We start from the raw sequence: 14114 nt of genomic DNA on the forward strand, positions 1-14114 counted from the left end.
TCAGTCCTGGCTTGACTCAACCTGGGAGCCCCCCTGGGTGGGGATGGGTGCCCCCACCCCAAATCTTGCAAACCAGGGTTGTCCCCCCAGCTCTAGCACCCCCTTCCATCCCCCCCCCCCCCAGATGGTGCCTATACCCCACCGGGGCAGCCCCACTTCCCGGGGGGGGGGCAGAAGGACCCATGCTCCCCCCACTTGTTAGAAAGGTTTTATTTCTCTTTATTTACAGACTGGATTTAAAAAAAAATAAACAACAAATCCCTCCCCGTCCCTTTCCTCACCCCCCCAGGATGGCACTGCCCACCCACAGCCCTGCCCCATGGGTGCAGGGGAGCTTTTGGCCATGGGGAGCAGGGCTGGGGCCAAGCCTGGGACTACAGGCATCCCCCCCCCCCCAGGAAAGGGGGTGCCCGGGGGGGCAGCTGGCCCCCAGGAGCCAGCCGGCAGGGTGGCATCCCCCCCTCCAGTGCCATCACATTCACATTGCGCCCCAAGTCCCCCCACCAGCCCCTGAAATGCTTGCCGCAGGAGTTTGAGCCAAGCTGCAGCCGGGACCCCCCCCCCCGGAGCACTGCAGGGGTGACCCATCCTGTACCCCCCTCCCGCCCCACACGGGGCAGCGGGAAACAGCCCCTGGGGCAGAGCTGCCCCCCCATAGCCTGGACCCCTGGACCCCCCAGGATCCCTTGTCCCCCCCCAGGACCCCTTGTCACCCCCCCCAGTGCAAGCAGAGGCTTATGGCTTTCAGATTTGGCTCTACTATAAGGAGAGGAGATAAAGGGGGGGGCAAGGCGATCCCCCAAATACAGGGATCCCTGGGGGTGAGGTGGCTGCTGGGGTGAGAGGTATAAAATCTTATAACTTAAAGATTATATAAAGGGGGGGGTTTGAGGTGACCTTCCCCAGGTCAGCACCAGGATTTGGGGGGCTGAAACCCCCCCAGGTGCACAGAGCTGAGCTGGGGGAGAGGAGATTGGGGTTGGCATGGGGAGGCCCCCCCCCCCCGAGGCCTCTGCTGCTGTGGGGTCTAGGGGTGTCTGGGGGGCATGGTGGGGTACCCCACCCTCCTCCCCCCAGCCAAAGCACTTCTCAGGTTCAAAGCTGGGTGTGAAGGCAACGAGAGAGGGGCCAGGGGGGAAGGGGGGCTGGGGTGGGGGGCACAGCTTTGCCCCTTCTCTGAGTCCAAAATCCTTGTGCAAAGCCCCCTGCCCTCCCCGGGGCATCCTGAGCACCCCCCCGACAGGCGTTTTGGGGTGGGGTGGGGGGGGGCGCAGGCAAAGGGAGCAACAACCACCCGGCAAAAAGGTGGGAGATTTGCCCAAAAGCCACCCCAGAGCCCGGCTCGGGGGGTGCCAGTGCTGGGTCACTGGTTGTCCCCCGGCTGGTACTGGGGCTCGGTGGCGGTGAAGTAGTCCTCGAGGAAGGACTGGAGGTACTCGAAGGTGGGGCGCTCCTCGGGCTCCCGCTTCCAGCACTGCACCATCATCTCGTGCAGGGACGGGGGGCAGTTGCCCGGGCACTGCATGCGGTAGCCCCGCTCCACCTGCTCCAGCACCTCCCGGTTGTTCATCCCTGTGTGATAAAGAGCTCTCCCTCAGCAACCAGCACCCCCATGGAACAAACCAGTGGGGAAACTGAGGCACGCTGAGGAATGCAGCGGCATCGCCCCGTGGTTTGGATAGGGGAGCCCAGCTTAGCGCTGGTCTCTCTGATGGGGAAACTGAGGCACGGGGCAAGCCTCGGCGGTGGCAGCGCTGGGGAGGGTCAGCCCCTGCCCTGCCTGCACCCCACTGCCCAGCCTGCCCCAAGGGTGCCCGCTGCGCTGTACCTGGGTAGGGCACCCGGCCTTTGGTCACCAGCTCGGTCAGGAGGATGCCAAAGGACCAGACATCCGACTTGATGGTGAACTTCCCAAACAGCGCGGCCTCCGGGGCCGTCCACTTGATGGGGAACTTGGCACCTGCAAGGGGAGGCAGGTGAGCCATCGCTGGGGCACCCCGCTGCACCCGCACCCAGGGTACCCCCCACCTGGGGCACCCAGCACTGGGGACACCCGCACCCGAGGCACCCTGTACCTGGGGTACCCCACACGTGGGGCACCCAGCTCTAGGGGTACCCAGCACCCAGGACAACCTGCACTGGTGACACTCCGCACCTGGGGTACCCATCAACTGGGGTACCATCACCCAGGGTACGCATCCCCTTGAGCACCCACCCCCTGGGGCACCCAGCACCCAGGACAACTATCCCCTGGGGTACCCATCAACTGGGGTACCCATCCCCTGGGGTACCCCCCATCACCCAGGGTACACATCCCCTCGAGCACCCATCCCCTGGGGCACCCAGGACAACTATCCCCTGGGGTACCCATCAACTGGGGTACCCATCCCCTGGGGTACCCCCCATCACCCAGGGTATGCATCCCCTCGAGCACCCATCCCCTGGGGCACCCAGCACCCAGGACACTCATCCCCTGGGGTACCCATTCCCTGGGGTACCCATCACCCAGGACACCCATCCCCTGGGGTACCCATCCCCTGGGGTACCCATCCTCTGGGTACCCACCCTCTGGCGTACCCATTCTCTGGGGCACCCATCACCCGGGGCACCCATCACCCGGGGCACCCAGCACTGGGGGTGACCAGCTCCAGGCCCAGGGTGGGACGCAGCACGGAGGGGACAGGGCAGCGGTCCCCACAGCAGCGGGGCACCAGGCCGGCTCACCCTGGCGCGCCGTGTACTCATTGTCCTCGATGAGGCGAGCGAGGCCGAAGTCAGCGATCTTGCACACCAGGTTGTCTCCCACCAGGATGTTGGCAGCGCGGAGGTCCCGGTGGATGTAGTTCATCCGCTCAATGTAGGCCATGCCCGCCGCGATCTGGGTGGGGGGGAAGCAGTGAGGACCCCCTGGCTGCACCCGCTGGGGGGTACACCCCCCCGTGCCAGCCTCCCCGGTACCTGGGCAGCCATGTCCACCAGCTGGGGCAGCTTCAGGTAGCGACCGTCCCCATCCTTTAGGAAATCCAGCAAGCTGCCTGCGGGCAGAGGGTGCCGGTCAAAGCACCTGAGAACCAGCCGTGCCCACCCAAGGGTGCCCTCCCCTGCAAGCCCCCGGCCCTGGGAACCGGCCGTGCCTAGGCAGGGTGCTGCTTGCAGAAGAGGGGGAGGAAGAAAAGCTGGGGTGTCCCCCGGGCAGTGCCCACCGCTCACCCTGGCTCATGAACTCGGTGACGATGTAGATGGGCTCCTCCGACACCACGGCGTAGAGCTGCACCAGCTTGTCGTGCCGCAGCCGCTTCATGATCTGAGCCTCCTCCAGGAAGGCCTCGGGCGACATGGTGCCCGGCTTCAGCGTCTTCACCGCCACCTTCGTGGTGCCGTTCCACATGCCTGGGCCGGGGAGACGGTGTCACCGTGAGCCCAGGGGACAGCCGGCCTCAGCAGGGCCGGGATGGAGGGGTGCATGGATGGAGGGGCGTGTGGATGGCGGGGTGCGTGGACGGCGGGGTGCATGGGTGCATGCTTGCACAGATGGATGGATGGGGGGATGGATGGATGGATGGATGGATGGATGGATGGATGCATGGATGGAGGAGCAAGGAAATCAGGGCAGGGCAAGGAAGGGGCATGACACCACCATACCCCACCGAGGACAAGGAGTCCCCCTCGCCCCGTGGCGTGGGGATAAGGCACCCGTGGGCTCATCTCCTAATGCCAGCCTTACCCCATTCCCCATTCCTCCACGGGGGAGCCTGTGCCAAGCTGCCATCTCCCCCACAGCACTGGGTACCGCCCGGCACCCCACGACGCTGCCTGCCGGGGCAGGACCGGACTGCTCCTGCCCCCCCCCGCGCCCCCCGCCCTGGCCGGCCGGGCCAGCCTTACCCATCCACACGTCTCCGAAACATCCCATGCCGAGTTTCTTGTCGAGGCTGATGGATTCCCGCGCTATCTCCCAGGCGTCCTTAGCTAATCCCAGGGTCTGGGGCTTCATAGCGGGGCACGCACGGGTTAGCAGATGGCACAACCCGTCGTTAAACTCTGCAGGGGCAGGGGCAGGGAGGGGAGGAGGGAGGGAGGGAGGGGGTGCGATGGGATGAATGCAGCATGCACGCCGAGCGGAGGGAGCACGGGGCGCCGGAGGAAGAGGGTGACGAAGAGGGGAACCCCCCCCCGGCCTGGCCTCATCTCCTGCTCGTGGTCCCATCTGAAATGGGGGGGGCTGCTTGCCCACGCAGGGACGTCATGGGGCACCCTGAGGTACCCGTTGTGACCCCAGAGCGGGACACGGGGCATTTCCCCATGCCGGCAAAGTGGTGTCACTCAGCCTGTCCCTTTCCCCGGGAGGGTGCCAGGCCTGGGGGTGCCCCCGCCATCCCCCTGCCGCTCGCCCCGGCTTGTCCGCCGGGCCCTACCCATCCACACTTCCCCGAACTGCCCGTTGCCCAGCTTCTTGAGGAGCTGGAGGGACTCGCGGGGGATCTCCCACACGTCTTTGGTTTTGACCGAGAGGTCGGCCAGCTTGGGCGTTCCCTTGTGGCACGGCACGGCCAGGCGGCAGCACAGCCCGGCCGCCCGCTCTGTGGCACCGGGGCCGGGGGGGGGGGGACAGGCGTCAGCCCCGGGCGCCGACCCCCACCGGCCCTTTGCCCCCACCCGCTGCCCCGGGCATCGCCCAGGCTCCTGCGTGAGCCAGCCACCCCCCAACATGCACACACAGAAATGGGGGGTACCCCCCTCCATCCCCGCATCCCCTCGGGCTGGGCCGGACCCCCGATCCCCCCAGCTGTGCCTGGGGAGCGGCTGATGCCCACCCACACCCAGGGGCTATTTACCTTCTCCGGAGAGGCCGGGTGCTCCCTGCACCGAGGACATGGAAGAGGGGGGACCCCCAGGTGGTCCCCCTAACGCCACCACCAGAACAGCCCCCTCCTTCTCCAGTTAAACCCAGTTAGCCCAGCCGGCTGTCTCTTGCCAAAGGGTCCCCTGGGCTTTTCCCACCCCTCCCCATCCCCACCGTGCTGCCCCCCGCCACGGCCCCCACCCCACCCTACCTATATAGTGCTGGACCAGCTGCTGGACGGTGTCGAACTGGGCGCGGGTGGTGATGTAGTAGCCCCCGTTGTCCAGTTTCCGAATCTTATAGTGCTTCACGTGGTCTCCCTTGGCCTCGTCCCAGTCCCGGATGGAGAGGGAGTAGGCACCTACACGGGGACACGGGTCAGGGTGGGTCAGGGAGGGACGCGGGGGGCAGCCCCCGGTGTCCCCGTCCCTGTCCCCGTACCTTTCGTCGTCTCGCTCTCCCGGATGAGGAAGGTGCCCCTGCAGTTGCCGTGGCACAGGAGCTGCCGCTCCGCATCCTTGCGCCCGATTTTCCCAAAGTACCACCTGCCGCGGGGCCGGGCTCAGCGCTGGGAGGGCACCGTGGAGGGGCACCCACGGGGACCCCGCGCCACGGCCCCTTGCCAGCACCGTGGCACTGCCAGGGCTCCCCAGGGGTGCCAAGACACCCGGGCTCGAGGCAGACAGGGTCGGGGTCCCCCTCCTTCCCTGTCCCCCCCCCCCAACTCACTCTTCTGCCTGGATAGAGTCCACGGGGGCCACGTAGTTGCTGGGGATGTAGCCCGTGGTGCCTGAGCTCAGCGACCTGGCCTCCCACCAGTCACCCTCCCTGGGGAAAGAGGAACCGAGAGTGAGGAGGAGGGACAGATGGACGGACCTGGCCACCCTCCCCACACACAGCACCCCCAGACCCTGCTCTCCCCCGCCCCGGAGGGCACCCATGCCTGGGTCGCTGCTGAGACCGCCCCAACTCATGCCACAAGTGGCCCCGGTTCTCTTGGTATCCAGCAATGGAGCCGAGGCGGAGCCTGGGTCCTGCGGGGGGTACCCGCGGCACGGAGGCACCTCCCCGGGGTGGCGTGGGGGTGCTGGGGGTGGCAGAGGGTCCGGGGGGGGGCTCACGTGTTGTTGATGATGTGGAATTTCTCCCCTTTCTGGAAGGTCAGGTCATCCTCTGTCCTGGCCTCGTAGTCGTACAGGGCGACGAAGAGCGTCACGCCCCCGCCTGCGGCACACGCAGGGGACCACAGTGAGCCCCCAGGTCCCCCCCGGTGCTGCAGGGGTGCAGCCAGACCTTCCCCCCCCCCCCCCCCCCCAGCACCCAGCTCCCCGCTAACCTGTGATGCCCCCGCTCCGCATTTGCAGCGTGTTGGAGGCGAAGACCCCCGGCCCCGTGAAGGACGGAGCCGAGGGCACCGCCGCGCCATGGAAGTTGTTGAAGTCGGGGATGCGGGTGAAGATGGCACCCGGCTGCGTGGGGTCGGGGTCGTACTGGGAGGCGGGGGGTGGGGGGGACCCCACCTCACCCCCCGCCTGCCCTTTGCCAGACCCCTTCTCTTTGCAGTGCACACAGCCCATCCTGGGCACGGCCTGTGGGACAGAGGGACCGTGAGCCCCGCGCCGCCCCGGCAGGGCACACGCATGTGCGCATGCGAGTGCACGCACGGTCCCCATTAGAGGCACCGGGGTGCGTGCATGAGCCCCTGCCCACCCCACCCCAGCCCTGGGAGGAGTGGGGTCCCGCCGTCCCCTGGCACAGCAAGCTGGGTGCCTGTGCTGTGACATGGGGACACCAGGGTCCCAATGGGCACTGCCACCGGCAGGGACCAGGCTGTGAGGAGGGCTGTGCTGCCCGGGGGACCCAGCGTCCCCCCTGGCACCCATGGGTGCTCCCCTTCACGGCAACCTCACTCACTGTGACAGCTCCTCGGGTCACTTCAGCTGCTCCATGTCACCTCGGGGAGGAGAAGAGGCACCTGTGGACACCGGGGAGGACATCAGGCGGAGGGCAGGAGTCCTGCACGGGCCACAACACCCGTGGGCCACAACACCCCTGCCATGGGCTGAAACACACCTTCAAGGGCTGCAACAGCCCTGCCTGGGCTGCAACACCCCTGCACAGGCTGTAACACCCCTGCAGGAGCTACAACACCCCCGCACGGAATGCAACACCCCTGCATGGGCTGCAACACCCCTGCACGGGCTGCAACACCCCTGCCATGGGCTTAGATACCCCTCCAAGGGCTGAAACACCTCTGCATGGGCTGCAACACCCCTGCACAGGCTGCAACACCCCTGCACGGGCTGCAACACCCCTGCACAGGCTGCAATACCCCTGCACGAGCTAAACCACCCCTGCACGGGCTGTAACACCCCTGCACAGGCTGCAATACCCCTGCACGAGCTAAACCACCCCTGCACGGGCTGTAACACCTCTGCATGGGCTGCAACACCCCTGCATGGGCTGCAACACCCCTGCCATGGATTTAGATACCCCTCCAAGGGCTGTAACACCTCTGCCATGGGCTGCAATACCCCTGCATGGGCTGCAACACCCCTGCCATGGACTTAGATACCCCTCCAAGGGCTGAAACACCTCTGCATGGGCTGCAACACCCCTGCACAGGCTGCAATACCCCTGCATGGGCTGCAATACCCCTGCACGGGCTGCAACACCCCTGCACGAGCTAAAACACCCCTGCACGGGCTGTAACACCTCTGCATGGGCTGCAACACCCCTGCCATGGATTTAGATACCCCTCCAAGGGCTGTAACACCTCTGCCATGGGCTGCAATACCCCTGCATGGGCTGCAACACCTCTGCATGGGCTGCAATACCCCTGCACGAGCTAAAACACCCCTGCACGGGCTGCAACACCTCTGCACAGGCTGCAATACCCCTGCACGAGCTAAAACACCCCTGTACGGGCTGTAACACCTCTGCATGGGCTGCAACACCCCTGCCATGGACTTAGATACCCCTCCAAGGGCTGAAACGCCTCTGCACGGGCTGCAATACCCCTGCACGAGCTAAAACACCCCTGTACGGGCTGTAACACCTCTGCATGGGCTGCAACACCCCTGCCATGGACTTAGATACCCCTCCAAGGGCTGAAACGCCTCTGCCATGGGCTGAAATACCCCTGCACGGGCTAAAACACCCCTGCATGGGCTGCAACACCCCTGCACGGGCTAAAACACCCCTGCATGGGCTGCAACACCCCTGCATGGGCTGCAACACCTCTGCATGGGCTGTAACACCTCTGCCATGGGCTGCAACACCTCTGCACAGGCTGCAACACCCCTGCACGAGCTAAAACACCCCTGCACGGGCTGCGACACCCCTGCACGGGCTGCAACACCCCTGCCATGGACTTAGATACCCCTCCAAGGGCTGAAACACCTCTGCATGGGCTGCAATACCCTTGCATGGGCTGTAACACCCTTGCATGGGCTGTAACACCCCTGCCATGGACTTAGATACCCCTCCAAGGGCTGAAGCGCCTCTGCCATGGGCTGCAATACCCCTGCATGGGCTGCAACACCCCTGAATGGGCTGCAACACCCCTGCATGGGCTGCAACACCCCTGCACAAGCTAAAACACCCCTGCACGGGATGCAGTACCCCTGCACGGGCTGAAACCACATCCTTGAGCAGGTTTGTCTCCTGCCGTGTCCTCAATAAACCGATCACCTCCCTCCAAGGGGAGACAAATCCCCTGGCTGCCCCAAGGCTGGAGGGAACCAGGCTGGGTGGAAAGGGGCCCTCCAAGTGTCCCCGTCCCCCTCCCCTCCGCTGAGCAGGGGAACTGGTGTCTCGGGGGAGGAAGGGCCCTGCTCGCCTTGCTGCGGTTGGGGCTACGCTCAGCAGCGAAGGTGTCGCGGAGGAGGAGGAGGAAATCGGACATCTCCCGCTGTGGTTGCAGAGACATTTCTATCCCCAGCCCCGTCACCTCCCCTGGGTGCTAGCCACCCACCTACACCAGTCTGCCTAGTTTGGACTGGACAGAGCCTTCGGTCGAGGGCTCTGCAGCGATACGGCAGAGCTCGCCCTGTCCCCAGCCTGAGAGCGGAGGGAAGGTGCCGTGAAGCCGTGCTTTGCCTGGCAGCCATGTCCTGACCCCCGCGCTCCAGAGAGCATGAGCAGACAGAGGTTTTGGGGCGGATGAGACGTTTCAGGCCGTTTTCCCCCGTCACGGTCTTTGATTCACTTTTCTCTCTCTCGGTGGGGGGTGGAAAGGGCCTGGCTCTCCCCCTCCTACCTTCACTTTCGACACCAGCAGTGTGGCAAGGCCGCGGCTGTTGCAGACGGGACAGCGTTGCCAAATCCGAGAGGGCTTGCCTGGTTGGGTTTTTTATTTTTGCTGACAATAAGCGGCTATTTCAGCTGACAAACATGCCCAGCTCTTGCGAACCCTGTCCCCTCTGAGTGGGAATCACCCGCCCCGTTGCCGGCATCGCGCTCAGAAACTTCCCATTTTGCTGAATTTCGGTGCCGAGTGCAGCGGCATTGCTGCCACAGCTGCCGGCAGGGATTGGGCAAGCGAGGAGCATCTTCTAGGCAAGCACGAGCCTGAAATCTCACGGCATCGTGGGGTTCAGCCGCTGCTTGTGCTGTGCCCAGCCACCGCGCAGCAGCCTTGCACCCACACTTCCCCTTCTCTGGGCACCCACAAAACGCCCGAGCTGGTCCCTGCCACCTCCCAAGGGGGCAGGGTGGCACGAAAACCGTCCCCTCGCTGCGTCCTTGGGGAGGGGATGCAGCCGGCCCCGCGTCCGATGGCTGCGTGCTGGCGTCCGGCCCCGGCTCTCCCGAAAAGGAGCTGCTTGGAGCCTGGGAGCAGATGGCAACCGAGCCTTTCCCGCACCACTTCCACCGGCACTGGTCCCGGCTGAGCTGCCAGCTCCCGCCCTGCGCTGAGACCCAGCCAATTCGTCACCCCCGCCGCTGCCCCCTCCCCGCCGGGCATGGCTGGGTGCGATGCAGCCGCGTCCCCGGCCGCCCGTCCATCTGCTCCCCGGCCCCCCTGGGACACGGGGCAGCTCAGCCCCGTCCCCTGCTCCAAGCCGCAGCGCGATGTCCCCGTGCACGCCGGTGTCGCCCTGCATGTCACCCCCAGTGCTGAGGCACCCCGTGGGGATCCCCCCCATCCCCTGCCTCCATTTCCCTCTGGGGAATAACGGCGATGGAGGGGTCAGGCTCTGGGGGGACGCAGCCGCGCGGAGAGATACGGGGGCTGCGGGAAACGTCACGCGCCCAGTGCCACGGGGACAAGCCAGGGTGGCATTTGCCAAGCTGAGGGGGGGTCCCCGGCACCCGGGCGTGCCACGGCTCCCCGGGGAGCACGCAGGCAGCAGAGGGGCAGCTGCTGGAGGAACCCAGCCAGCACCTACGCAGCGGGAAGAGGAATCAGCAGGAGCACGGCATGGGGGAGGAGGGGGAGGAAGAGGGTAGTGCTGCGGCCACCAAGGGGAACCTCAGGGCTGGCAGGATCCCAGGCCCCGGGGACGGTGGCAGCTGGGGGGACCAGGCAGGGACCACAGCAGGGCGAAGCAGTGGCTGCAGCCCCTTGGGTACCCCGTGCCTTGTCCCACCCCCCTCACCCTGCACGTGTGTGTGGCCCTGCACCCTGGTGGCTCTGGCCACCCTGCCACAGCCTCCCCGGGGGAAGAGGAACCGAGATTGCTGCACAGCCCAGCCCAGAGCCCGCCCGGGCTCCTCCACCACCCCCTGGCTCTGGAGCTCCCTGGTCCCAGGGGGGAAACTGAGGCACAGGCAGCTGCAGTGCAGGAGGGGAAGGTGCCTCATTTTAGGTGGCTCATGAGGACACACGACGCTGAGCCGTGAGCCCATCCCGTGCCCAGGACCCCCACAGACCTGGGGAGGGGACCAGAGGACACATCCTGCCTCGCCACCGCCCGGCGCGGTGGCAGACGGTGCCACGTCCCCGCTCCTCCCCTGCTGCCGCCAGCCCCGAGTCCAGCCCTGCGACCCAGAGTCAGGGCCCTGGGGCAGAGCCCCGCTCCTGCTCCAGTCCCCCCAGTTCACCCAGTGCCCGGCAAGTCCCCTGCAGCTCCCAGCAGAGCATGGCGGCCCCTGGCCCGGCTCGGCCCCGGTGGGAGCGGGTTTCCCGGGGACGGGGGGGTTGCGAGGAGGGACGGGGAGGGTCCTGCTGCGGCCGGAGACACCCCCGTCACGAGCATTCGGCTCCAGACCACCGCGAGACGCGGGGACGCCGGCAGAGGCGGCGGGATGGGATGCAATGCTCCGCCGGGGACGTGCAGATGGGGTGACAGCCGCAAGAGGATCCCCCGAGCGTGGGTTTCCCGGTGGGGCGTCCCACACTGGTTGGGGCACGTAGGGGGCTGGAAGCGCCAGCTGTGCCCGTCGGCAACGCGGCGGTGGCACGGTGCTGTTCCCCGGGCACACGCCAGCAGCGATGCCCACAGGGACACCCCTTTCCCAGCCTGCCCGTGAGCAGGACAGGGTCCAAAGGGGGCTGCTGGACCCCAAAACCAGCTGTGCTCTGCCTGGGCATGGCCAGCGCTCGGCCGACATCGTCCCTGTGCCAGCCCCAGGAGGTGGCAGGGCACTGCCCCCCCGCCGATATCCCAGGGAAGAAGAGGAAGGACTCGCCACCCCCCCAAAAGCCATCTGCCCCCACAAGCCCACCCGCCAGCGACCGGGCCCATGGCAGGGGGTGTCCCCTCGCCCCTCGTGGAGATGCTGTGGCAGAGGCAGCCCCCCCCCCCCCCCCCCGGCCTCCCAGCCCCATCGCTGGCTGGGAAAGCAGGATTTCCGCTGGAAGAAGAGCAATTCCCGGATCCGAGGGGCTGCAGGGGCGGAGGGAGGGAGCCGGCCAGGGCTCCAAATACAATGTCCCGGGAGGAGCGGGGCGGGGAGGGAATTGTGCAGGGCAGGAAGCGGCGAGTTCCTGTCCCTCCTTGGGACACACCAAGGACCTGGAACGAGGCAGAGCTGCAGGGAGCGGGGGGAGCACCCGCTCCAGCCAGGGCCTGAGCCCCCCGCAGCTGCCCCCAGCCCCGGCTGGAGAGAGCTCAGCCCCCGGCATCCCCCCGCGAGCGCTTGCTGGGCTGGCACGCCGTGGGCACCTGCAGGGCCGGGGGGAGCAGGTGTCCCGTCCCCCCCCCCCGCCCATGCCGGTGTCCCCAAGGTCCGGCACCATTTGTCTCCGCAGCCTCCCCGCCGCGGCGTCGTCGCCGATTAGTGCCGGGAGGGCGAGCTGGAGCTGGCGGCTGCCCCCAGCTTTCCACGCACCACGGCCCCGGGTGTGCTGCCCCCCCGCTGACCTGCTGCCCCCCAGGACGGGGAGCACGGGGGTCTCCTGCTCCCCCCCCCCCCCCAGGCTCATTGCAGAGGCTGGTGTTGCCCAAGGGGGAGCGGTGAGGGCAGAGCTCGGTGGCAGCCCCCCGGCAGCCCCCCACCGGGGGCACGGGCCCCTCTGTCCCCACGGCTCAGTGCCCCGTCCCACCCTGGACCCAGAGCCACCCCACGCATGGGGGGGGGGGGGCAGCTCTCAGCACCGCCCCAGTACACAGCAAGGGGATTAAGAGACACCACCACCCCCCCCTATTGCAGGGGGCAGAGCCCCCCAACCCTGCACCCACGCCCCACGCAGCCCCGTGCATCCCTCCTACCGTCAGCCCTCCTGCTCCGGCTCGCATGGACCCTCGCTCCCACGCTGCCCCCGGCTCCCGGCAGGACCGCAGGCTGGGGTGCCACCGCAGCACCCCGAACCGCCTGGCGCTGGGGGCCGGGGTGTCGAGGCGGGTGACAGGGCAGGGCAGGGCGAGGTGGGTGCCGTGGGGAGAGCGGGAGCGCCTGTGCGCACGTTTCCCCTGTCTCTTCGGCAGCTCTCGCAACCGAGCAAGAGCTTCCCCTCCCCTCGCCCCCCCTTCCTCCCCGCGCTCCCAGCAATGGTTCATTGTACCAGCCAGCCCAGCCGGGGCGGCCGCCGGCTCACCCTCCAGCATCGCTCACCGGGGCCCACCGCCTGCCCGTGGAGGTGGCGTGGGGGGGGGACAGGCTGGCATCAAGGGGACCCTGGTCCCCAAGCAGCACAGGGGGCACGGCCGCGGCTCCCCGGGGGAGCCTGCTGGGATTTACAGGGTGCGCGTGGGGATCCCCGGCCCTGTGGGATCCAGCTCCGCTCCCCGAGGCAGCCTGTGCCAGGCTGGGGTGCTGCCTGCACCCATCCCGAGACAGAGCCCGGCATCGCCCCGTCGCCCCCGTGACTCCCCCCGAGCCGGCATCCTCGGGCAGGGGACGGCATATCGCAAACGGGGGGGCTGTGACCCTGCGAGGGGCAGGAATAAGGCGACCCTCTGACGGCAGAGCACGCGCAGCAGCTGCCCGTCCTCCTGGCACGGGGTCCCTGCCGCGGCGGCTCTGCTGGGACGGGGTGAACTTGGGGCAGGGCAGAGCTGTGGAGGGGCGGCAAGCAGCCCACCTTGCCCGGCGGACGGCAGATAGCTTGGGACCATGTTCTGGGGGGCTCCCACGTGTCCCCCCAGGATGGGGTGCAGCTCCTGGCCAGCTCAAGCAGTTGCTGGGGCCATCGATAGCCCACCAGATACTGGACCCCTTATTTACTCCTTGACCGGGTAAAGCTGCTGGTGGGATGACCTCGAGATTTGGCATCGGTCACACTGACCCACAAACTTCAGCGAGGTCTGGGAGGGGGGCTGAGCCCCCCAGCACCCTGCCTGGGCTCCCGGTCCAGGGCACTGGGGCACCCACCCTGCAGAGAGCACCTCAAGCTTTTGGCACCCCGACCGCCAGATCGAGGGGGTCTCGGTGGGGGTCACTCGCTGCGGGACCCCCACGCCGATCCGGGGTGCGGGGCAGCCGCCCCTCCGAGGCAAAACCTCCCCGGCTGGAAATACCCTCCGCAGCTCCACCCCGGCCCGATCCTGCATGGTTCCCTGGCCCCCAGCCACCCTCCCGCCGCAGGGGACAGTGACAGCGAGGGGCTGGTGATATTTTTATGGCCTCCCCGCTGCAGTTTCCGGCATGGAGCCGTGCTCCCGAGCGGGGACGAGGGTGTGCGGGGAGGGCAGAGGGCTGCGGTCGTGCTCCAGCCCGGAGCCGGCTGCATCCCGGCTCGGCCAGCCCCCCAGCGCAGTGCTGGATTGCATGCTGGTGGATGGGGGGGGTCCTTCCCCATCTCTTCCAGGCCTTCCTCCTCCTCCTCCTCGCCCTGTGGTTAGCCTTCGCAGGCTGACCTCTTTCCTGTGTGACGGTGAGTCCG

At 67.4% G+C, this 14114-nt stretch overlaps 1 protein-coding gene across 2 annotated transcripts; it reads right to left on the reverse strand.

Moving 5' to 3' along the window:
* Positions 1 to 722: 722 nt before the first annotated feature.
* FGR (FGR proto-oncogene, Src family tyrosine kinase) lies at positions 723 to 12715 on the reverse strand. Of its 2 annotated transcripts, none has more exons than XM_075522438.1 (13): positions 12502 to 12715; positions 6758 to 6818; positions 6180 to 6432; positions 5965 to 6067; positions 5573 to 5671; positions 5285 to 5388; positions 5055 to 5204; positions 3886 to 4041; positions 3211 to 3390; positions 2959 to 3035; positions 2725 to 2878; positions 1829 to 1960; positions 723 to 1572 (listed from the first exon to the last, which is right to left on the reverse strand). In XM_075522438.1, the coding sequence occupies exons 3-13, from the start codon at positions 6418 to 6420 to the stop codon at positions 1364 to 1366; spliced, it is 1605 nt and encodes a 534-aa protein (XP_075378553.1). In that variant the 5' UTR covers positions 6421 to 6432; positions 6758 to 6818; positions 12502 to 12715; the 3' UTR covers positions 723 to 1363. The 2 variants fall into 2 exon arrangements, with proteins under 2 accessions (XP_075378553.1, XP_075378552.1); XM_075522437.1 differs by lacking the exon at positions 3886 to 4041 and adding an exon at positions 4416 to 4580.
* Positions 12716 to 14114: the final 1399 nt, after the last annotated feature.

The sequence above is a fragment of the Mycteria americana genome, chromosome 21, assembly GCF_035582795.1.
Source record: "Mycteria americana isolate JAX WOST 10 ecotype Jacksonville Zoo and Gardens chromosome 21, USCA_MyAme_1.0, whole genome shotgun sequence".
In the NCBI taxonomy this organism is placed as follows: Eukaryota; Metazoa; Chordata; class Aves; order Ciconiiformes; family Ciconiidae; genus Mycteria; species Mycteria americana.

Bases quoted from the DNA above. Each gene is read 5' to 3' on its own strand.
- FGR (XM_075522437.1), bottom strand. From the start codon at position 6,420: ATGGGCTGTGTGCACTGCAAAGAGAAGGGGTCTGGCAAAGGGCAGGCG. The intron at 5,672-5,964 runs GTGAGCCCCCCC...CTCTTTCCCCAG, and splicing joins TTCCACATCATCAACAACAC to GGAGGGTGACTGGTGGGAGG. The intron at 2,879-2,958 runs GTACCGGGGAGG...CCCCCCACCCAG, and splicing joins TGGTGGACATGGCTGCCCAG to ATCGCGGCGGGCATGGCCTA.